This window comes from Cyrtonyx montezumae, unplaced genomic scaffold (assembly GCF_038088225.1).
Source record: "Cyrtonyx montezumae isolate F1298 unplaced genomic scaffold, pur_monq_1.0 scaffold_3, whole genome shotgun sequence".
NCBI classification, from domain to species: Eukaryota; Metazoa; Chordata; class Aves; order Galliformes; family Odontophoridae; genus Cyrtonyx; species Cyrtonyx montezumae.
The window spans coordinates 139,014,855-139,040,235 of record NW_027072034.1 but is presented as its reverse complement, the minus strand read 5'-3'; the positions used below and the strand labels follow the sequence as shown (position 1 = coordinate 139,040,235).

At 38.3% G+C, this 25,381-nt stretch overlaps 1 protein-coding gene across 1 annotated transcript in view; it reads left to right on the top strand.

Moving 5' to 3' along the window:
* Window positions 1-24,990, top strand: part of TSPAN12 (tetraspanin 12) — a 40,956-nt gene extending 15,966 nt beyond the window's left edge. The window contains exons 5-8 of the mRNA XM_065743517.1: window positions 12,038-12,112; window positions 15,925-16,032; window positions 19,109-19,252; window positions 23,917-24,990. Coding sequence (XP_065599589.1) covers window positions 12,038-12,112; window positions 15,925-16,032; window positions 19,109-19,252; window positions 23,917-24,222 — 633 coding nt within the window. The 3' untranslated portion in view covers window positions 24,223-24,990. The remainder of the gene's footprint in view (window positions 1-12,037; window positions 12,113-15,924; window positions 16,033-19,108; window positions 19,253-23,916) is intronic.
* The last annotated feature ends 391 nt before the right edge of the window (window positions 24,991-25,381 follow it).

Below are 25,381 nucleotides of genomic sequence, written 5' to 3'. Positions count from 1 at the left end.
CTTCCTGTGCTTAACAGTCGTGTGGAACACCCACTGAGAAATATTTTAACAAAAAACAACTGAAGCAAAAACAAAACTGAATATTTAAAGAAAGAAATTAGCTGTAACTTGAAGTACAGCTGGTGATTTTGATTTAGAACCATAATTTACAGCTCGTGTATTTCTTGGTAACTTTATTTAGATCCAAAGAAGTAAGGATGTAGACTTAACAATCCCTAGACCACCTCTTCCTAAACTTGCTATGTGTTGCACGTTGTGTGAGACTTTAACACTTGGGTGCTGCCTTGTGTTCTGATGCTGCTGCATCTCATGAACAGTCTGGTCTCCCTCCAGCTGCTGTTATATACCAAACATGGGACCTTGCTAGAAAGCAGCAGGCCTGTACTGCCATTGGTGACCTGTGTCCCATTTCAGGGTGAGAATACCTTGTAGGTTTCTGAAGTTTGGATGAAAGGGAAACAGTTTATCTTCTGAAACTGATTTTTCAGGAATGCAACATGCTTGCAGTGGCTTCCATGAGAATTCCAGCCATATAATTCTTCCTTGTTTTTAATGCGAGGTGAGCTATAGAGGTGCTTAAGGATTTACTCTTCTCAGCACATTTGGATTTTGTTTTGTAAGTGATCTGTTTACTAAATTGTTATTGTTGATGCCTATTGGTATAAAACAGTGTAGCATGAATTTTTTATCAAGAAAATTGCCTGTAGAAAGGATGCCCTTTCTAAAACAAGACTGAATCATTCAAGTTAGTTTTAAGCTAATGGTAACTTTCTTATAAAGGAGAAAGCCATTTAAGAGGCAAATTCACTGCATCTAGCACAGCAAGAAATTATACCAAGTTAAATAATTTCAGTGATTCCATCCATGTGCTTAAAGAAAAATTACAGAATATTGAGCCAAAGCAGCAGAGGAAACCGTGAAAATAATCTCTTGTGAGAGAAACTTATGTTTAGTACTGCAACCTTATTTTCTTCATTCCAGTTAACATTTATTACAAACTTTTCTCAAGAGTGTCCTAGTTCACAAATAGGCCTTACAAAACCAGAAACACTTTTTAGTTAGGCTGCTGTTACCATCAGGATTTTAACTTGAGCCTTTGTAAATGTATCTTTGAAATGTACTCATTGAATGTCCCTTTGCTCAACTTGACCTGGGAGAGTGGCCTTATTTTTTGTTACAGCTCTGGAATACAGTTGCACCAAATATATTCCTATCCATTAAAGAATTGCTTTGTTGCTAATTCAGTAGCAGGCTGATCAGTGTGGGGAGTTTTAGCAAATTATACATTAACGTGATGTAGGGGGGGAGTTGAGGAAAGCTGGATTGCTAATGGCTGGAAGTTTGGGGATAAAATTGAGGGGTCCAGATGTTCTGGCTCAAGCTGTCATCATAGCCCACTTATGTAAGTAAAAAACAAGTCACCATCTCCTAAGTCACTACCCTGAATTGAATAGTAACCTTTGGAGTGTGTGAATTTGATGAAGTTTTTGTTGTATTAAGACAGGAGTAAACTCATACTGCTTGGCTAAAAGCTCTTCATGAAAATCCCACTGGAAAATATTTTCCTGGCTGGGGTTTGTATTGCAAATTTTGGCATTTGTTACTATGAGATTTCTGTAATTACAGCGTTCAAACAGTACAGAACTCAAATTTGCCTAACTATGCTTTCTCAAAAAGAAAAGCTATTGACAGTATCTGGTCAATAAGGCAAATGTTTTTACTGAAATTTTTACCATAAAGTTGTTGGTTAAATATTATTCAGAGATAAGTGTTCTGAGGCCCTGTTGGTATGTGGTCAGTTTGTTAAATCAGTTATGGCAGAACCTGGCTGCAGATTGGAACTTGACAGGCAGAATTGTCTGTTAATGGAGTTGAAACACAGCCAGATAAATATTATAAAACTGAACTGACCTTTTCTTTAAAAGTAAATATCACAGAATCACAGAATTGTAGGGGTTGGAAGGGACCTCTAGAGATCATGGAGTCCAACCCCCTGCCAAAGCAGCTCCCTAGCCCAGGTTGCACAGGTAGGCGTCCAGGTGGGTCTGGAACGTCTCCAGAGAAGGAGACTCCACCACCTCTCTGTGCAGCTGTGCCAGCGCTCCGGCACTGCACTGGGAAGGAGTTCCCACACACATTTGTGCAGAACTTCCTATGCATCTGTTTGTGGCCATTTCCCCTTGTCCTACGCACTAGTGAGACGAGTCCAGCCTTGTCCCTTTGCCTCCTGCACCTTAGATATTTATAGACGTGGATCACATCCCCTCTGAGTCTTCTTTTCTCAAGGCCAAACAAACCCAGGTCTCTCAGCCTTTCCTCCTAGGAGTGCTGTTCTACGCCCTTTGTTATCTTTGTAGCCCTCTGCTGAACTCTTCCCAGGAGATCCATTTGTTTTTTGTACTGGGGAGCCCAGAAATGGACACAGTACTCCATGTGAGCCTTCACCAGGGCAGAGTAGAGGGGGAGGATCACTTCCCTTGACCTGCTGGCCACACTGTTTATGTCATGAAGAGGAAGAAATTACAGGATATTCACATTTCAGTTGAACATGTGAATGTAAGGTATAATCATTTGACAAATGTAACATGAATATGCCTGTTTCTTGTCAGTAATTCTCAACTAAGCACAGTGTTATGGTTTTTGTAACTCCATATGAAAAATGATTGGGAGCCACTGACTGTATCACCACTTGGGACAGATTATTCTGTACTCATTTAAACATGTGGATGCACAGGTGATAGGCATGATTAAATTTGAATGTCCACTGCATTGTAGAATATAAATTCTAACTTCTAATGTCTTTCTAGAAGGGATCCTTATACCCTACTAAATGTAGTTGCACTACTGCACTGTACCACCAACTGTTTTGCAAGGCATCTGGCTACAATCAGCGTGGATTAGTAACCTAGTAATTATTATCTTTTTGTCTCTTTTTCTTTTATTTTTGTGGCAGCATGTATTTCTGCAGCATATTTATTCTGACTCATGTGAGCTGTTAGCACAGTCCCAGCTACTCCTCCCACAGCTACTCATTTTGTGCAACCTTTTAGCACTGGAGTTATGTGCTAAGCAGAACTATTTCATCATTATTAAACTACTAAGCATTGAAAGGGAGGAAATAAGGCAAACATATTTACTGTAATCCCATGAAGTTTAGAATTAGAGCAGAGACTGGAATTTATCATTTTTGCCTTTTGTGCTTTATCAGCAAATATTTTATAAAGATAGGGAAACTTGGAGGAAAAGAGATTAACAAGACAGGTTAGCCTGCCTTTTTGAAAAAAGATGTTTTTATGTCAGTTTTAATGGTTTTTATTATAGGCCAGTAAAAAACTTAATGAAGAAAATAAAATAGGGTCTTCAAAATTGTATTTTATATATTTCTGATTTTCACTCTCAAGCTGAGCTGTTTGAGGAGGTATTTCTACATTGTTAGACCTCTTTTGAAATTGGATTGAGGATTATCTTCTTTCCTGTTCAGACAGGGGTTTAAAGGTTCAAATAAATTGTTAGATCTTGAGAATGGTATTGGCTGCATTGGTAGAATGAAACTCAGTTTTGCTGGAGAGGGTTCATTCTTCAGGGCTCCAAGCAAAGGAGAGTGGATTATATTGGTCTTGGAGCCTAGTGCCAGCTTCTCTATCTGCCTGTCTAAGAATAAGGTGTGCTTTGTTGATCCTACCTTCTTCAACACGAACATACATGATGTGTATGTAATTAAAAGATGTTTTCAGAATCAAGTGCCTTTAAACTGTACATAATTTTCTTTGTTGGAAAAACCAGCAAATTCTTAGCTACAAAGCACTATTTTTTTTAACATAGTCACTACCATTAGCTGTGGATTTTCTCCAGCAATGAACTGGAGCCTGTATGCCACTCTCATAAAAATCTGCATCAGCACAGGTATCTTACTGTTTCACACATGCTATGACAGTATAATTGCTAGAAGCATGTTGCCTGCCCTGCAGTCCATCTTTCATTGGCCTGAACGAACATAAGTCAGATAGCACAAAATCTGGACTATATGTTGGCATGGTAGGACAGTCCAGCTAATTCTGGCAGTGTGTTCAATAGCTTTCAAACTTTATGGGGCTTGGCGTTACTGTGTTGCAGGATAAAGATTGTGGTTTTCTCCTGAACTTTTCCTTCAATGGAAAATTCATGTAAGCACTCCATAAACTGCCATTTTGACTTTGGTTTGTAGTGGTGACACCATGTCTCATCACTGGTAATTATGTGATGCAGGAAACTATCACCTACTGAACCAGCCTGAGGCTGAAGGTTCAAACTCGCCACTGCCGAAACAGTGTCACCTAGCTCCTTACTGTGCTCCCATCCACTTTTTGGTCTCCATAAAGTGAGCATCAGTGAATGCCAGTGGGTTCCATTTTTTCCACATGGAAGAATTAAATCACATACAGTCATATGCTCTTCCTTGTCAGACGCTGTTTTTTTGGACAGCCCCACTGCTTCCATCTGTCCCATGGCAATAGCATGTAATGGAATATTGGCGGGAAGGCTCAGCCTCTATTGCTGTACTACAGACATCTGCCTCTGACATGATGGACCAACGTAAGGCATTACTTCTGGTGTGACCCTCATATGTAGAGATGAAGAGTGCTGTTGGCTGAACAAACAGCAGGCAAACAGGTGTGTGTTTGAACAGCATGGAGTGGTAGGGTGGAAGAACATGACTGGAATTGAGCTGACTAGTCAGAGTATCCATATCTTCTTGTTAATGCTTGGGTTCAGGCTGATGCTCACCCACTGCTAAGCAGCTTGTAATACAGGGACAGAGCCAGCACAGTGCAATTCATTGCATTTACTCAGCACCTCAAACTCAAAAGAACTGTCCAGAAACTCTTGATATTGGTTGTACTAGTTGTCACTGTGTCTGGCATCGTGATTTAAAAGTTTTTGTGCAAATCTTTTTCCTTTTATCTTCCTTGTTCTCATTTTTGTTATGCTGTTGGTACTGTTTTCTTCTTCCAAGTTCTTGGGAGTCATTGATTTCCAGGGCAGTATTAAAAACTGAAATATCACCAGAGCTGAAATGGGCTCTGAAATGGTACTCTCTGATGAAGGGAAGAAGGAAGATAGTAATAGCTGAAGTGTAATAATGGAAGAGAGCACCTTGAACAGGCTGGGACTAATATGACAGTAGATATAGTGGGCTGGGGGTGCTGAGGCAACAAACCTGGGACTGACACCAGTATGAAGGTCAGAGGTGTATCCTCATTGAGAAGACGGGGAACTACTGAGATAATGTGGTCTTGTTGCTCTATGGTTTTTTTTCCCCTATGTCTTTCCCAGATCCTCTGCTCTGGTTGCTTATTTGCTGAGTTGTTGTTTTTTTTTTTTCCTCCAGTGAAAGAAATGGGGAACGGGAAGTCCCAGAGAGGGGTTAGTAAATGAGTAAACAGATCCACAAAGCCCAGCCAAACCCCAGTGTCTTGTCTGAAGTGCAACCCAGCCTCACAGTGCAGAATGCATGACATTGTATTTCTGCTGTATTCTTTTGTCACAAAGTGAATATGGAGTGGAAATCCTGTTGTGTAAATTAAACTTTTTTTCCTATCTAATCTTGAGCTTTTGACTAATTAACCACAGAGGCTCTGTGCTGTGTGTGGTATAGATTTTGTACCAGAGAAGCAGTTTTTCTCTGAATGGTGAATGTTAGAAGTGTTTCTGAGCCTACTGAGGCAAACTTACTGTGTGTAATGGGCCTCTCACTACAAGACATTGAGAAGACATTGAAGCCCTGGAGCATGTCATGTCCTGAGAAGGGCAATGAAGATGGTGACGAATCTGTAGCACAGGTTTTAAGGGGAGCGGCTGAGGGAGCTTGGATTGTTTAGGCTTGAGAAGAGGAAGCTCAGGGAAGGTGTTATTGCTCTCAATAGCTGCCTGAAAGGAGGTTGTAATGAGGTGGGGATTGACCTCTTTTCCCAGGTATCAGTAATAGGAAAAGAGGTAATGGCTTCAAGTTGCACCGGGGGGGGGAGTCAGGTTGGACATTAGGACAAATTTCTTTTCAGGAAAAGCAGTGAGCTATTGGAGCAGGCTACCCAGTGATGTGGTGGACCACCCTTTGTGGAGCTATCTACCCTTTCCATGAAAAGCCACGCTGAAGAACGTGGTGTAGTGGGCATGGTGATGATGGCTTGATGGTAGGACTAGATGATCTTAGAAGTCTTTTCCAACCTTTATGATTCCATGTTTTTATTTTACAAGGAAAAAGGAAAATAAAGGGAGGAAAAAGTGATGAAGGGGTCTGCATTTTGAAAATCTGTACAGAACAGGAAACTTTATTTTTTAATATAAATACTATGAATTATGGGGAGAAGAAGAGGGATGGGAATGTTCTAAGCCCTGAGGAAATTACAATCTAATGTCTATTCTTACCAATGTCCTGTTAAGTACTTTACCATGACCTTGCAGTGGCCTTTATTCCTTGGAGTTCATTGACTTGATATAATTGAACCCGAGGCAAATACATTCTAATATTTGTCTGAAGTGTACATTTGCTTATTGTCTAAGTAATCTTGTTTTCTTACATAAGCAAAGATTATGTTAAAGTAAGAAGTGTATAACAGATCATTAATATCTCATATAAGAATGGAGACTGTGAACAGTATCCTTAGTAAGTAAGGAGTAATAATGTCTAGTCATGAGTAATATTGTCTAGCTTTTTAAAAGGTACATGAACCTGAAGAGAGAACTTGAACACATACCTTAAAAAAAAAAAAAAATAAAAATGTTAATCTCCATGCATAAAAAAGCAAATTGTTTGTTTCAGAAAATTTGTTATAAAGATTTTGGAAAAAGTGATCATTATTTATATAAAACCTGGTCACAGGCTTTAAGACACTTCATACAGCTTGATTAAATTGGATGATCTGGGGTGCTGAAATTTAAAACGTGATCAATTAGCTGCGGAATGTACCCTTTTTAATAAGTATGGCTGGGGCTCTGGTCATTGTGATCTAGTGGTTGGACACTCCTGCTCACAGCAGAGAGGGGTTGGAACTACATGATCTGTAAGGTCCCTTCCAATCTAAGCCATTCTATGATTGATCGTTAAAACAGACTCATTAATTCTTAGACTATGACAAAGATATCACAGAATCATAGAATGGTTTGGGTTGGAAGGGACCTTTAAGCTCTAGTTCCAACCGCCCTGATATAGGCAGGAATACGTCCCTCTAGACCAGCCTGGCCTTGAATGCTTCCAGGGAGGGGGGCAGTCACAGCTTCATTGGACAAGCTGTTCCATTGTCTCATCACCCTCACAGTAAAGAAATAAGTCTAGTCTCAGTCTACTCTCTTTCAGTTTAAAACCATTTCCCCTTGTCTGGTTGCTACCTGCCCTTATAAACAGTCCCTTCCCAGCTTTCCTGTAGGCCCCCTTCAAGTACTGGCAGGCCGCTATCCTCAGAGCCTTCTCTTCTCCAGGCTGAAGAGCCTGAACTTTCTCATCCTGTCCTTGTAGGGAAGGTGCTCCAGCCCTCTGATAATCTCTGTGGCCCTTCTCTGTACCTGCTCCAACAGCTCCATGTCTTTCTTGTGTTGGGGGCCTCAGAACTGGACGCAATGCTCCAGGTGAGGTCTCACAAGGGCATATTAGATGGGCAGAGTCACCTCCCTCTTCCTGCTGGTCATACTTCTCTTGATGCATCCCAGGATACGGTTGGCCTTCTGGGCTGCAAGCACACATTGCTGGCTCATTTTGAATCTTTCACTGATCAGCACTCTCAAATCTTCTCTGAAGGGCTGCTCTCAAGCCATTTTCTGCCCAACCTCTGTGTTTGAGATTGCCCTGACCCAGATGCAGGACCTTGCACTTGGCCTTGTTGAACTTGAGGTGGGCATGGGCCTACTTCTCAAGCCTTTCCAGGTCCCTCTGGATGGTATCCCTTCCCTCTAGCATGTCAACTGCACCACTCAGCTTGGTATCATCTGCAGACTTGCTGAGGGTGCACTTGATCCCACTGTCCACGCTTCCTCCAAAGATGTTGAATAACACTGATCCTAACATCAATCCCTGAGGAATGCCACTTGTCTCTGGTCTCCATGTGGAAACTGAGCTGTTGACTGCAGCTTTTTGAGTACAACCATCCAACCAATTCTTTATCTGGCAAGCATTCTGTCCATCAGATCAATTTTTTTCTCCAACTACTAGGTATAGAGAACTATAGTTTGTAACTTAGGAAGGAAGGAAGGACGGACTTAGTTGTTTTTTTCATGGAAAGCATCTGATTCTCATTGGTAATCAGGCTCTGTGGTAGTGGCCATCTGGTGTTTCTCAGAAGAGTCCTGCTGATGCTCTCAGGCTGTTTGTTAGCCATTGGGAAATGATAACAAGTTTTTAAAAGTGCATAACTCTTAAAATCTTCTGGCATCTTTTTCATATACTTTATCTCTGTTCTTTCAGAGATTCCCATACAGTTTCATTCTGCAGCTGCTTACCCTTGAGATTTCCCTCAGCCCTTGCCCTTCTTTGTCAGATCTTACCTTGCCCCTCTTGCCATTTGGACCTCACTGCCCAAAAAGATGATGTGAACCCTAGTAAGCAAGTCTGAGGCTGGACTTGCTGATCAGTTATTTTTTGTTTGCTCTGACATGTGGTTTTGTTTTTTTTTCCAGTCTGGAAAAAAAAAAAAAAGTGTTATCTGGGGAAAAAGAAAAGCACTTGGGAGGAGAGGGGTAAATCTTTTAAATGGATGTTTATTAAATTAAGTAAAAAGCACATGAGTGATGATTCATTAATGAGTGTACTGATTCTTCAAATAAAGCTACATTTCCTCAAAAATTGAAGAATTTTATTGTATCATAGACCAGATTTGCCAACTACTGGAATATCCCCTGTGCTCTCATTTTTCTTTACCATATTGCAATTTCTGACTCCAGTCATTAGTGTCTGTCTGCAGTTTCCATTTGCTTTAATATACAAAATGCCCTATTTCTCACTGTCTGGAAAAGGCCTTCAGAAGAAGCCAATAATTTAAGTATGTTGTGGGATGGGATATATTACTTCTTTGGGGAAGAATTTAGTAGACTGTGAAATCTCCTCAGGTTTTCTGGAACAGCAGTAACTAGCCAGGAGGCTGTAAGAAAACATGAAATAGGGTCCTGGTTCCAATAAAAGGAGCATCTTGTAATGTGCAACCCAAAAGGTCTGAGGGAGGAAAAAGGTGAATTAAGCCGCTCTTATGCCTTTCTAGTTCTGATGAGGTTTATGTGGTTGTACAACTCTATTTCTGTTTTCATGAGTTGCTTAGGCTTCTGCTTCCACATTACGCTTCCAGGCTGCAAACAAAATGATCGTTATCATGAATGGGTAGAAGCTGGATCTAGGTGGCGTGACAAGGGACTTTTTCTCTCTGTGGTTGGGTTAACAGACCCTTAGTTTTACAAGTTAGAGTAGTTGAATGTTGCTGAGGCATTCCATAGGTAATTGGCAAAAAAATTTACCAAACCCAGCTGTGGAAAAACAAAAAGCCATGTAATAATATGTAATAATCTCTGAAAAATTCCATGTTCTTGGAAATACATCAGAGAAGGATATTTTGAATTGGGTCTAGAGTGGGAGGAGGAGCGAAGTTTTTATAAATTCTCAAAAAGTATTGTGTTTTCTGAGGGCCCTTGCCTTCCCTTCTTGCCATCTTCTAGATGAGAAAGAAAGGGTAAAAAAACCCCCTTGGCAGTGGTCAAGAGTGCTATGAGGGAGGTGCATTGTAGAGGTATCAGTGACATGGGATGCAGTTCTGACTGTAGAACAATGAAATGCTTCAGTGGGGTAGTTGTCTTTACAAAATGTAGACACTTAACCCATAGAAGCAAGGAAGAAATACTAAACCATGGTTTGAAACCAAATCCATGTATCTGGCAAAAAGTGTGTCTAAATGGAGAAAAATGCATTTAACAGTCAGATTCTTGTGGGAATTCAACTGATGACGAGGATCGATGCTAATAATTTATGTATTTGGAAGATGAAAATTAGAAGTAATATCCTTGTATAATGGCTCCAGAGGCCTTTATTTAAATAAATTTTTATCCCACACAACTTCTGTAAGAATTATTCTGCAAACGATTTGATTTAGAGAGTTATAATGTTCCCCTTCAGCAGCAGAGTGAAACTGAAGCTCATGAGGGAGAGTTTGGTGTGCTTGCAGTTGCTCATTTCCTACAGTATACTTTCAGGCATTCTTTGTGCCTTTTGTTGTCTTCTTCTTTACAGACACAAGATGGGCTTTCTCAAAACAGAAAGCTTCATTCTACATTGTTGTGACAAGTCCAAATGTAGCTAGTTACGAGCACTCAATTCCTAGTAGACCCGTAAATGCCTTATGAGTGAATTGGGACAGTGTCCTATCCCAGATTATGTTCAATAACTGGAGAAAATCATGTGTTTTGGCTCTTCTATCTCCAACTGCTACCAGAAATTCTTTCAACTATGTATTGACAAAAATGAGGAAATATCACGTGCTAAGACTTGTGACTGAGTGAAATGTTACAAGGAGCTGTAAATTAATAATTTTCCAGAGTATTCCACGCATGCACCCCTAATCTGTCATTTTCATTATGATCAGTGAATTTTATGTTACATTTGGAGATTGTAGGTAGTTACAAACTCATAATTCGGAGTATAAAGCCACTGAAACGTTCTTTGACAAATGAGAACTCAAATTCACTTTTCACCTAAAAGCATTAAGTCGCTGTCCCTCTCAGAAATGTACTATTACCTAAAATGCTCTTAAGAACTTTCTCTTATGAATTAAGAGCTAAAGCAGGTGGCATTCTTTCCTCCTTTCAAAGAGAATACTGTAGTATAGTAGTAATACAGCATGTTGACCTTTTAATAGGGAAGAAAAAAAGAAAGCCACACAATGATTATGCTCAGTAAATACTTGTGGTTTATTAGGCCTTCCTAAATATGTTCCATGATTAAATGACTAGCTTGGAAATGTTTTGGTGTGTACCCTACTAAAGAAATTGCATTCTGTCCTGCTTTATATTTTGATGGTGCTACCTTGTGTACCTGTACTCATTCAGTACCTCTCAATAAATGTAGATGAGGAAGCTAACATGGGGCACAGGAACAGGTGCTTTTTTATATATTTAAATTTCAAATAAAACTGAGTCTAACTTTGAAGACCTCTGTACTGAGAACAAGTGGGAACTCAGTTCAGTGACATGGAAGAAAGCTTGGGGATGATAGTGAATGGGACCTTTAAATGAAAGATAGACGAGTTACTCGTAGGGGAAGTCTTTGTTTCCATGCTACTTTACCCTTCAGTTCAGAACTTACATAGTTAATACTATGTAAGAAGTCAGTCTTATTCTTCCTAATCACAGCAATCCACTTTTCTTAACTGTCTTTTAACAAGACCTGGACAGCTTCCTCATTTATACCAATGTTTTCTATTTTTAAATAGTTCAAGGGTTAGATCTCGAAATAGACAAATTTCAGTCCTTATTAATAACTATTTGCACATTTATGCCTGATCTCAAGTTAATTTATTAAGTTACATTGTTAAGAACACAGCTTTCAAGAACCTTGTTTTTTCTGGCTTGTCTGTCTTCACTTTTTAATTTTATTTCCTTCCTTTTTGGCTACTAGCCTAGGAATGTTGCTTAAATAAGTAAAACTGAAAACAGTGAAGCTTTTTACATACATGTAAGGAAATAAGATTATTCTCTTTGTGGCTGTTTCAGCATAGTGTGTCATGATAGCTAGCCAGTGTGCTTTTAAGCAACAAGGAAATGAATTTGTTTTCCCCTGGTAATATTTCATATGCTTCATGTTCAAGTCAGTAAGAAAATCTATGTTACTTAAACCTTTAGACAGTTTGTGCCATGAATCTTCAATATGTATTTTGATTACAAAAAATATTTTTCATATTTCATCTCTGCAATCATGTGAAATATTACTGATGTTTTGAGTTTTTCATTTTTTTGTTTTTAATATTTTCAGGTCTTTTTTCAAAGTTAACCTGAATTTCTAAACTAACTAAGGCTATTCTGTTTTCTGCAGTACTTTGGAAGCTTGCTTGTAATATTCTGTGTTGAACTGGCCTGCGGTGTTTGGACCTATGAGCAGGAAGTAACGGTGAGTCAGAAAAGGAGGCTGCATTTTTTCAGTAGAAGAAAATGAAGATTTCCATTATCTAGCTGTTTTCTAATTACTGTAGTATTTATCTTTCGTCATTATACTGACATCTAATTTCATGTGATTGTCTTTTTTTTTTTTTTTATTAATCAGTGAATCCTGAGAAGGCACATCTATCTGGAAGGTCCTTCCTGGGTTTCTTGACACCCACTGTATATTTGAGAACTAAATCCTGCAGCCCCTAATTTATTTATGAACTGTATTTTTTAGTTAATTCTTATTTAGAGAAGTTGTTATTGAAGCCAGTCAAAGTTTTAAGGATTAGATAGCAACTTCAGTTTTAAAGATAAGTATTTTGAGAAGGAGTGACGATTTGTAGGTCTTTTGTTCCGAAAGTTCTTCATGCTTTACAGACCTGTAGCACAGTGCACTACTATATTGTAAACAGTGTGCTCAAGAAAAGACTTGCTAGCTTCTGAAATTTTTATGCTGCAGCCACAAGCTATAAATGCCAGCTTTAAGCTAAACATGTCTTATCTATAAAACACTCTTCTGTAAACTCATGAAGAGATTTTAATCTGTGTCTAGTTCTTATAGCTGTACCTGTCTCTAGTTTTCAAACTGAAGACTTGTAACCATTGTGCAAGATAATGGGTAGATGTTTAGGAAAAACTGAAATTAAATGTTATTATGCTGGCTGCTTTTTATATCCTCCTGTCTTGTATTCGGGGGTTGGACTAGATGATCTCTAGAGGTCCCTTCCAACCCCTGCAGTTCTGTGATTCTGTGTCTTTATTTGATGCCTTTGTATGAGTAGAGTAACCACTATTTCTCCAAGCTGCCCAAAGGATGCCCAACATACTTGTCATTTGAGCATTGTGTAACATTACATTGCAGTTGGCTGGGAGGGAGCATTCTTGGTACTTATACAGTACTGAGGAATCTCTGGCAGATTTGAAGTTTGAAGTTATGTGTTGACATTTTGAATATGAATTCATAACAGCATGCTTTAATGTAATAATGATTAGAGCTGTCCCTTTACTTTAAATGATGATGTATTTTAAAACTGGGAATCTGTATGGAAGGCATGCCTTCTCTTATGGGTACAGCTGCTCTCTCCAGAGTTTTGTTAAAGATGAGTGGTACAACTAGCATCTTTTAAAGAATGCTTGTCAGTGGAAGGTGCCTGAAATAACATTTCGTGCTACTCACGTGCAGGGGAAGTTTGGTGGTTTGGAAGAGCACAGCTGTTTCTCAGTGATTTTTGTCATATGTGTTCATGTCACTTCCCTAGAGCATGCTTTCTTCTACGCTGCTACAGAGCAGTATTACACAGAGATAAGAAGAATCCCTTGTATCCCACAGGAGTGACTCACTGTCATGTTGGTTTCAGCATAGCATGAAGTCACAATAACCTCTTGTGAATTTTAGAAAATCAGTTAGCATTAGTGTAGGTGGGTGTGTGATGTTGTCAAAAATGTCAGTGAGGCATAGCCACATCTGCTAATCCAAAATGGTCTTTCTTTGGCATGTGGTCAAGTCTTCTCTAAGAGCTCTTACATAAACAATTTTCCTTCCAACTCACGTTAGCTCTCAGCATGAAGCATGCCTTACGACTGATTTTTCCACCCACAAAACTGAAAAGCCAGTATGGGTTCTCAGCTTACTGAGGCATTGGTCAAGCCTTGATACTCATTAGAAAAATAATAATGAACAAGCAGATCTGAACAGCAAACTGAGCTTTGTAGAACTTATGCTAAATTGACATCAGTATGTCTAATTTATCTTTATCTGCAACACTGCATGAAGTTTGTGGTATACAAATCAAAAAAAGGGTATACAAACAATTGGATCTCAAGATTCTGAATTAGTGTGCAGTATTGCACACATGAGCTGACAGGAAGCTATTAAATAGATACATTGAAATCCTTAGTTTGACATCTTGACATTGTGGTGGCAGTCAAACACATGGATTCCAGTGTCTCTCTTTAGTTCCAGAATTCAAATTACCTTCCTACAGAAGGTTTTATTTGCTTTGTTTTTAATTTTCTTCTCTTGCTTTTGGATTTTTTTTCCTTCCATTTCTTGCTGTTTTCATAAAGAAGTTGAATGCCTTGTGTTACTTGTGTAACCTTGGACTGTATTCAACTCAAATAAGGTAATAAAACAGCCTAGCAAATGTGAACTTAATTGCAGTGACATCAAGTATTATCCAGAGAAAGCAGAGTACTAATTTCCATTGCGGTGTAAAAAAAAATCATTGAGTACAAAAGCAAATTATTTATTATAGTGACCAGTATAAGTGTTTGCAGTGGAAATACTCAGTGATACTCTTTTTGTAAGTATTTTTAGTACTGTATTGTTAATGTACATACTGTGGACAATTGTGAATTCAAAGCTTTATAGCATAAGAAATAAAAATTCTGCAAATTGAAAGTTGTGTTAAATTTCTGGGTTACTGTAATTTGACCTGGCAGGTGGCTAAGCACCACACCGTCATTTTCTCACTCCTCGCCTTTTCAATATATTCATATTTAAAATCGTAACATAATTTAAAAGTTCTTAAATGCTCTTATTTGGATTATGGGGTCTACCAAACAGTGCCTGTTCCCATATTTTTGTAGAGCATCTGGCATAACAAGGTCTGTGCTTCTTGAGAAGTATTCTGATTTTTCTTTCTCCTCAGGTTGCATTTATTGCTATTCATGGAGTGCTGTGACTGTTTGCTCCAAATTGAACTGCAGAGCTCAGTCATAGCCACTAGAATAGCTTGGCTCCTCAGCCATCCAAATGAAGGCCCATATTGCAATTGTGATTGCTTTCACCATGACTACTGTGGCTAATGGGAACAAGGCAATACTCAGCATGAGTGGTTTGTGTGCCTGGAAGGGCACTGTGAGGGCTTCAGCTCTGTATTTTGGTCTCGCACACTGAAATTTATGGTGCTTGAACAGAAGCCAGTTTCTTGCTTTGCCTCTTAACTGCAGTGCATATGCAATGCTGGGGAACTTATTTGCTTTGTTTCTGACAAATTGCTTGTTGGGAATCACCGTCTGAGAAGAGAGCACCAGATCCTCACTTCTAAGTAGTCAGATTTTAAAAAGCATTTTAAGAATTCTTCTTTAAGAGCCAAAGATTTACAGCAGTGTGAGCATGTGAGAAGATTCACAGGCCTTCATTGTGTGGTAGACTTCAATCAAAGCCTGAAAGCCACTGACAATGCTCTCAGGGGAGAATTCATCTCAATTAATTGCATATATTTAGAAGACAGACATTGAAATCTGAGTTTGTCACCTTAGACAGTGAATTGGATTTGAGACTTCAAGGGATGCTTCTACCTCGAGTAAAATATCTTGAGATAAGTTGTGCTGGACGGCTTCCTGTTTCTTCCTACTGGCTAAGATGATAGCAGAGAGATAACTAAACTGGGGCAAATGATTCCATCCCTGGTGAAAGGGTTGGAGTTTGGTTCAAATTTTATGCCAGACAACATCTGGAAATAATATAATCAGACCGCATGCACATTCTCTGAATCTCTTAGAAACACAGCAGCTCCTTTTCCATCATATACTGTACTACCAGCAAAAGATACAAATTACTGTTTCCTGCTGTCATAATAAAGACTTGTAAAGGTTCAATGTTGTGTAAATTGAAGCATTTATTTTCCTGTTTTATTTAAATACAAAATTATTTTGGTCATTGCACTTGAAAGATCACGGAGTAGATGAAAGTTGTGAATTTAGTGCCAGAAACCCAATTGACCCATTCAGCAGTTTTCTGTTGTGATGATCTCTGTTCTTTGTGTGCTTCAGGTTCCAGTACAGTGGTCTGATATGATCACTCTCAAAGCCAGGATGACCAACTATGGCTTACCTAGGTACCAGTGGTTGACACATGCTTGGAATTTCTTTCAGAGGGAGGTAAGAAGGCAGTTAATTTGTGAACAGAATACACACGTAGTAATTGTTATTTATCTGCTAAAGAAGAAGGTTTATTTTTAATTGAGTAGGTGAATGCAAGTTGAATGAAAGCCTGTGTAGTCATAGTGTCTTTTACTTCACTTGATATCCAGCTTCTGAGCTTTTGTAGGCCCTAAAGACACTATTATTTGTATTTTACAGCTTGATTTTCCATTTTCTTAGGAATTATGTTTATTATTCACAGGACATGCTGTAGCCTTACCTAACACAGGTAAGTGGATATAGGTTTTTGTGTGTTTAAGATCACTATGTTTTAAAGACCTGCCACACAGAAAAGATAAAATAAATGAAAATGACTACTGGTTTGTAGTAGAATAGTGGACAGTCAAGACAACCCTTATATATAGCTTATTTCTCTTCAGTCGCATGTTTAATTCCTAATATCATCAAAGTACCTAGCAGTACAGGTCAAAGGAGTGAGAATGTCCGTATCTACTTACTGTACATAATCATGTGGCCTAATTAAAATTAATACTTAAGAGATACTAACATTCTGTTTGCATATGCATAAAATTAGAAGGTTACTAAATTCAGTTAAATCGCTAGCACTGTCTTTTGCCAGTAATACTGGGACACCAACACCTTTTAGGATTATTGCAAACATTAAGAATATGATGTATGTAGAATTTAAATGCTTCAGCTAAAGAATGTTATAATATTAAACAGTCTTCCCTTGTGCTCTTCTAGCTTCCTCTCGTGGAGTGGCCATGTCCAAGATATGTGGCTACCTGCAATTGGGTGGGGAAGGAAGTTTGTTAAAAGTTGCCAATGTTGTCTCTTTGGCTGAGTTTAGAGAAAGGGATCAGAAATTTTATTGTTTGAAAAATAAGCAGCACCAGACAGCTGCCTTGATTATTCAGTGGTTTGCCTGATAGCCTACTAACATTCAGAACTATTTTTAAAGAACAAAGTATTATGTTGCAAACACATGAAATTTCCTGAGGTAAAAAGCCGTTAATTCCAAGTGTAACTCACATGCAGGAAGAGAACTCTTTAAATGCCTGTCATTGTGCTGCCTTGGTGAATTGTTGGAATCTATCATTGTTGCACAGATTTCCTGTTTATTTAAACATTTCCTGGCTGCACTTGGGTAGTCTATATTTATACTAAAACCTGAAAGAAAAAGTGAAGACTACATGAGTTTCACATCCTTACCCCTATCACATGCCCTGGTTATTCGAGTGCTATGTGGGACTTCATATGCAAGTAGGGTGTTTATGTACCTGGAGTACTATATCTTGGTTTAGATGTATAGGTTTGTTAAATCAAAAGCTGCTTTTTTTGCTTCTGGTTGTTGTAGTGTCATAATAACAGCTGATTTTACAGTGAGTACTAGTATTAAAGCGTCTGCTTTGCCAAAGAAGCCATGCCTTAATTTTTCTGGGGGAGAAGAACTGATTTTAAATTTCCCATGTTCCTTCTGTGACCAAAGGAATGATTTTTAGAAAGTTTGAAGTGGACTGGAAAGGTTCTTCCACTACTCCTAATGAACTGATGGAGTCAAATTTTTGTTTTGTTTACTCATAACTCAGATACTGAATGTGAGCATGGTATATATTTTATGCTTGAATGGGCACATTGCATGAGACCCTTCTTTAATCAGCATTATAGTTTTTTCAGTTGCTAAAAAATCAGCTCTGATCATGTCTGTCTTTTTTCTTCTCTTTTTCCCACCTGAAAATGATGGGAATTGTATTCCCCCACCCACAGAACCATCACCTCCCTTGCTGATTTAATATCAGAGTTTTAACTATGCTAAGGAAGAGAGGAAAGGTTATTTCAAGTCAGGAAGGAAGAACTGTGGGGTGGGGGGAAAGATACTTAAGAATAAAAAAAAAAAGGGTTTTCAGAGAGGTCCTCTGTACAGTTGCAATGAGGAGGCAGAGCTTGAGCTTTCATTTAAGAAGTCCTGTGTTGGAAATCAGGGAGGATTTTGGCTCACTAAAGAACCAATAAAAACAGACGTTAAAGCTGTGCTGAAAGTCAGAAAAGGGAATAAGCAAGGTTTGTAAGAAGACTGGTGTGCAAGCACTGTGTCTGGGCATTGATCTGTTTGATGGTGACTGAGAAGTGAAGTAATATACGGAGGGTGGCTCTGAGGTGGGAAAATGTTGATTGTGTGGGTTATTACCAGTTGATGAAGTGCAAAAAGATAAGAGGTGAGGAGGACATTCAGACAGACAGCACCATTTTGTTTCTCCAGCAAGGCCTTTTCTCAGTCATATCAACGCCCTGTCTGATGCCAAAAAAACAATGTGATACAGCTGCTTCAGCCATTTTTTATGTGAATGCAGCTGGGAATGTGGTCGGCCAGTCATTTGGCTTTAAATCTCCTGGTGTGCTTTTCAGAGAAGATGACAGGTTGTTAGCCTGGTGTTTTTTATAGCCAATTATGGCTCATCTGCTTTGCAGCCAGAGTCCCTACTTTTATGCTTGATTCTGTTGCAGTATTTATTTTAGTGTGATATCCTTTTATTCTGTTTTTCCTTTCTGTATTTGTAATTTCTTTACCTTTTTTTTTCAGCCTTTTTATATCTTTTCTCTCTGTTTTCAGATAAATCTTCTGTATGTTTTTTTCTCGTGTTTTTCAACAGTTATGTCTATAGCTGTAGCCTTGCAGGAATTGTCCATACAACAATAACTTTAATAATCTTTTTTGTAAATTTACATTAGCCACAGATGTCATTGTTTATTACAGTCATTCCTTGGCATGAGCAAAAGTACAGAGTAGGACAATCTCTGTGAAGTATCCTTTGAAGAAGACAGCAGGGCTGTAAAGGACAACAATATCACTGGCTGTTTCTACAATGCTTATTAGTTACTGCATTATTTCTTTCACACCATTTTTCTGTCAAAGTACAGAAGAGGAATATATAAGAAAGTTCTTGTGCATATTTTGGTCCGATTTAAATATTTCAGAAGATTTTAGTAGGAATTTATTTAGCTTGTTTGATGACTTACTTTTATAACGAAGTAGCATCATTATTGCTGATCTTGGCTAATCCTTCCTTTGCAGTTTAAGTGTTGTGGGGTGGTGTACTTCACAGACTGGCTGGAAATGACAGAAATGGACTGGCCTCCTGACTCCTGTTGTGTCAGAGAGTTCCCAGGATGCTCTAAGCAGGCACATCATGAAGATCTCAGTGACCTTTATCAGGAGGTAAGAGTTAAAATGAGGATTTTTCAGAAAGCTTTATGCATTCTTCAGATACACTTATTCTTTAAACTTACCTTATGCAGTAAAGCAGAAAGGTGTATTTGTACAAGCTCTCCTGTGTTCTAGATCAGAAAATGTACGGTATATTTCACAGTAGGTTTTTTTTTAATCCATTCTGTATAGGAAAAGTCAATAAACTCCCTGAAAAACCTAGATTAGGATGAGGGGAAAAAAAAACCAAACACCAGATAGTTCCTCTGTTTGGGAAGACAGGCAGAAAACACTGCTACAAGAGCCTTAATGTTGTGAATGGAAGCCTCAGTTCTTTAGTTTTAGTGAATAAACTGTAGCTATTGGTAATGATAAAATCAGGGGGAAGATGATTTGTTTGACTACCAAACTCCAAGAATGTTCAACTGACTAAGTTATATGACTTAATGGGTTAACTTTCTCTTAAAACAATTGCAGTCTGATGAGCTGTCCAGTTTCTGGATAGAAACAGAAGAGAAACTGAATACAAGCGTTCAGACTGACTCAAGCACATCAACGAACAGTTTGGTAGTAGGTCAGCACTATTCCATTTATTTTTTGAGTGCCACCAGTATAGCTTAGGTAATTCCCGAGTAAAGACATTGTGTGATCTTTTCCTTTCTTTATCTTGAGAATGAAGGGCAATGCACAAGTCAGCTCTTTTGGGTGTAAAATTGAGAATGAGTCATTGAACCAAGCCTGGAACAGCATGCTGATTTTTTTTCCTGTGAAATCTAAACAGAGATAATAGAAGGACAAGCCCAGTATTTGAAGATGGACTTCTATGGTGCTGACACTGTTATCATTCATGATTTTTCCTAAGTAGCTAACCACATACTTTGAATGTATAATGTAATAATTTTCTTGGTCAGTTTTGGAAAGTAGAGATAACAGCTGTGTGGACAGAGGAAGAGATTCTTCTGTACAGATCATTCAAGTCCTGAAATCATCCAACATGCTCCAGACAGTCAAACATTTAAGCTGCTAGATTCAATGTGAAGTCCTGAAGGAAAAAGATGCCTACAGAAAGAGAAACAGAGATGCAATAGAAGTAAAATGACAAGTTCATTTCAGCCAGGTAGTTACCAAGATCTGAAAAGATGTGTGAAAATTAGTAGTGAAAGATGATGTTGTAAAGTCCTTTTTAGTATTTCAGGAAACTGAAGTTTGTTTTTTTGGGGGGGATGGATACAATAGTTTTATTGCATCTGTGCTATAATTTTCTGCTAGGGTTTCAGAGCTCTCTGTGGTCTAAACTGAAGTCCTTTGAACTAAAATTCTTGAAGAAACAAAGATGGCTAACTTCTAGTTCTGCCTGATAGAATTTTTGTCCACAGTGCTGTTTCTGCTGATGGATTTTGAAAGCTATTTTTAAAAAATATGTTACTCTTCTTAAGCTGCTTTTATTCTTATAAACTTTACCTTTGTGCAATTGGTAGAACAAATGAACTTCAGATAATAGTTGTGAGGGAAGTGCATGAGAGTTGTTTAGCCTAGGAGGTTCAGTTTGGTCTGAGGGCAAGAGGTGATGTGCTAGTTTTGTGATGAGAAACTGTAGCTTAAATAAAACAACTGGTAGGAGTTGATACCTTCAGAAAAAAATGAAATTTGCATGTTTTCTAGCAAAACTCTGTGTATGCTCAAAATTTGAATATATAAGAGACCTGTTGATTGTGCTACTGATGATCTAGCTGTTCCCTACTATTCTGAGAAGTGGCTTATTTAAGATCTGGTCATTTTTCTGTTGGTTTTATGGTGTTTCAGTAAATAAATTAAAATAACAAAAAAAAAAACCATGTTGTTTCCATCTTAGAGCTGAAAATATCAAATGATCTTTAGAATAAATATGAATCAGACCTTTAATCTGTAGTTCCCTAGGAGTTTGCAGCTAATATTCCTCTGAATGTTCACTACAAAATTTTATGCTATTGATGTAAACAAGAGCTTTGAGTTTAGTGACAGACTTCCCCTTCTGCCTAACAAAGTCTATTTTCGTACTCTTTAATCGCAGGCTACCAACTATGAATGTGTTGCGTAAGCAGAAATAAAATGCACAAGCATGAGGATAATGGATGACTGGATGTTTCTCAGTTTTGAAGCTGATTTTGAACATGTATTAGAGCAGAACTGTAACAACATCATTAAATGGAGGGAGACAGTCTATCTAGATTAAGCATAATTTGTCTCAGTTATGTGTCTGTTCTGCAGGAGATGCCAGCGTTAATGTTATTGCTGTTTGTTAATGGATGTTTCCTCTTGGCAACAAATGAACTGAATTTGAATACTGCTGTGGTTGAACATTTTTAAACCGTGACCAGCTTGTACCTTAATCCTTTAAAGTTATCAAAGTATTAAAATGCAGCCAGTTTCTCTGTAATTAAAAACAAATTTGGAAAGTAACATAATTACAACACTTTTATCCAAGAAAAAAAAAAGACATCAGCATGATTAATTTTGTTCATCAGTTACATAGCTTTTGCTATAGTTTTTTTTCTTTACACATTTCAAAGAATCCAAATTTTTTCCTTGTTCTGTGTCTAAACTGTGCTAATTGAAATTAAAATGATGAACAGTAAGATGAAAGTAAGATGAACAGTATAAAGACATTAAGATCCTTTATCTTAGGTACAATTATTATGTAGCATGTAGATCCGAAATGAGAATCTGTGGACTGTGAGGTGAATTCTGTGTTTCTGGCAAGAATTAATGACTGCAGCATTTGAAAAACATAGACTTTGGGGAATTTTAGTTTGATTGAAAAGTATTATTTATCACATGCTATCTTCAGGTTCTGTCACTTTGATCAATTGCTTTCTTTTCACAAAAAAAGCTATAAGATGGATATAAACACAAAATGGTTGTGATGGTTCTAGGAGGTTTTCTGCTGGGACTAATGCCTCCTTGGTATTATCCTATCATGACTGTTATCATGATTATTACTCTGAATTTTTCCGTGTTGGCTGTGTTCTGTTAATTTCTGTATTCTGAAGTCCTGTAAGGTTTACCATGGGCCAGAGTAGCTAAGGGATCACTTTTCAGAGGTTTATCCTTTTTAAGATACCAGCTTTTTTGTTACTCACAATTTTCATCAATAACTTCAGTACGGGACCCAAATGTATACACAGAAACTTTGCAGAGGACACTAAATTAGGAGGAGCTGTTGACTCCCTTGAGGGCAGAGACACCTTGATAAATGAGAAAACTGGGCAATCACAAACCACATGAAGTTTAACAAAAACAAGTGCAAGATTCTGTACCTGGGACAGGGCAGCCCTGGATATATGAACAGACTTGGGGACAAAGAGAGCAGCCCTGCAGAAAGGGATCTATGGGGTCTGGTTGACAGCAAGTTGAATATGAGCTGGCAGCAGCCAGAAGGGGCAAATGCAGCATGGGGTGCATCCGGCCCAGCACTGCCAGAGAGTGAGGGGGGAGATCCACTCTGCTCCCTGCTGTGCGTCCTCACCTCCTGGACTGGGTGCTGTTTGGGGCACCACAATATGAGAAAGGATACAGAGCGACCAAAGTAGGGCTACAAAGTTGAGGAAGGCTCTAGAGGGCAAGATTTATGAGGTCCCTGGGTTTGCCCAGCGCAGAGCAGAGAAGCTGAGGGGAGGCCTGATGGCGGCTGCAGCTCTCACAGGGAGCAGAAGGGCAGCACCTATCTCTGCTCTGTGTGACAGTGACAGGGCCCGAGGGAACGGCATGGAGCTGTGTCAGGGGAGGGGCAGCTGGGGGTTAGGAAAAGGATCTGCACCAGAGTGGTTTGGCACTGGAACAGGCTGCCCAGGGCAATGTGTACAACCTCAAGCTGGCAGAGTTCAAGAAGCATTTGGACAGTGCCCTCAGACATAGGGTTTGAATTTCAGGTGGTCTTTTGTAGAGCAGGAGTTGGACTTGATGACCCTTCTGGATATTCTACAGTGTGTGAGTTCATTTTGAACTGGCAAATTTATCTGTCAGTTTTCACAATATTGGCTTTGTTGTTTCTTCCTGGTCACAGTGATTTGAAGTTAATGTGTCTTCCCCCCTGTTCCCCCTCCACAAACAAATAGCCAACACTTTTCAATAACTTTGTGAAATTAAAGTTGCTTGATCCCACACAAGGCAAGGTAAAACTGGCTATTGGTATAAAACTATCACAAAAATGGTGGAAATTTCTACATTCATATAAGAAAAGCTGCCAGATAATTTTTAGTGTATAGTCTGCAGGTGTGGGAAGCTACCAGAGGGTAACTGGAAGAAATAATGGCATATGATATTATTGCTACTCCGTACTAATGATTAACAACATGCAATTACTTTTACAATTTGTTGAAACCCCATGTGTTTCTTAAAAAAAAAAAAAAAAAAAGATAATTGATAAGAACTGGGGTCAACTTTGAGTGATTTTTGAATTGAAGAGTAGCACAGATCTCTAGGAGCTTGTTATATGCACTAAATTTTCAGTGTATGAGAAAACTGAAATATGGCATTATGGAACTGATTGAAAAGTAGGCACAATAGTTTTCAAGGTATTGTTTGGAGACAGTGAATTTTGGGGTGCCAGAAAAGCCAGTACTAGATAGGGTGATCGAAGCCAAACTGCAAGCCAAATCATATTGACTAATCTTTTTCTATCTGTTTTTGTTTCATAGGGATGCGGTAAAAAAATGTACACTTTTTTGAGGGGGACGAAGCAATTGCAAGTGCTGAGATTTCTTGGAATCTCTATTGGAGTAACACAAATCCTGGCTATGATCCTCACTATTACTTTACTGTGGGCTCTGTACTATGACAGAAGAGATCCTGGGGTGGATCAAATAATGTCCCTGAAGAATGATACCTCACAGCAACTGTCATGCCATTCTGTGGAGCTACTGAAACCAAGCCTAACAGGGATCTTTGAACATACATCCATGGCAAACAGCTTTAATACACACTTTGAAATGGAAGAATTGTAGGTGATGCAATTAATCTGAAAAGTTACTGGGGTTTGAATCCTTTTTTATTTTCCTTTTCATAATTCCATTTCATTAAGTATACAAAATATACCAGTCTTCCTCTGCTTCCAGAACCAGTTAATGATTGATAAAGAGGCTTCTGTAGTAAGACAAAAAAACCAAGTGTCTGCCTTTCAGCCTCTTAGAAAAGCCATGAAACATAACTGTCTTTGTTTTCTTGTTGTTTGTTTGGGTTTTTTTTTGAAGGCATTCATTCAGTGGGCACAGTAAAAGTAACTTATTGTTACGAGATGTGTAAAATACTAATTTGTTCAAACGTGGATAGAACCTCTAAGGACGTGTCAAGATACTTGTCTTCTAGGGAAATGACTGCAAACAAAATGTGACATTACTGAAATTGACTTTTGCATTTTTAATAAGCCATTTGGAAGCGTGTTAAAATAATCAGGGATCTGTGTATATATAATTGTGTGTTTTTGTGTGTGCATAGATGACAGAACTATAATTCAAGTAAATACTTGGATTAAAAAAAATTGCAAAAAGGACAAGATATTCTTTTTTAACAAAACTTTTATCTTAGTTGTTATTGTTAAAAGATGTTCTAGAACTTATATTTTTATGTAACTATGTGACTAATTTTTAAGTCTAAATGTATTAAAGAGGGATTAAAAGCAAAAATATGATTCTGGACAGTAGACTTTAATTTTCTGAGTACTAGAAAACTCTCATTTGAAACAGTTTGTTCTGTGGACTACTTCTTAGTAAAAAGGAAAAGAAAAAAACCTAAGCCTTATTTCCGAAATGGGGATCAGTATGGAGAAGCACATTTTTATAGATAAATCTTTTATCCTGACTGATTCCCATGGAGATAGAAACAAAAGACTACAAGGAAAATTCTTACAATTCTGGATGCTATTGCAATAACTGTGAAAGTGCATGAGGAGAAATTATACTTCGGCTTGTACTTCATTAAGAGATCTCTAGTGGCTTAAAATGCCAACTGGAAACAGCATTAAAATGTATTTATTGTGGTGGGGAATGTGCATTTTACTGTATTTTTATGAACAATGTTTATTTCATAGGATTATTTTTGCATTCGGCCACGCTCCTGAAGTATATATTTGTTCCACTGAGTAGTTTGTGGCAAATGGGTTTTTAC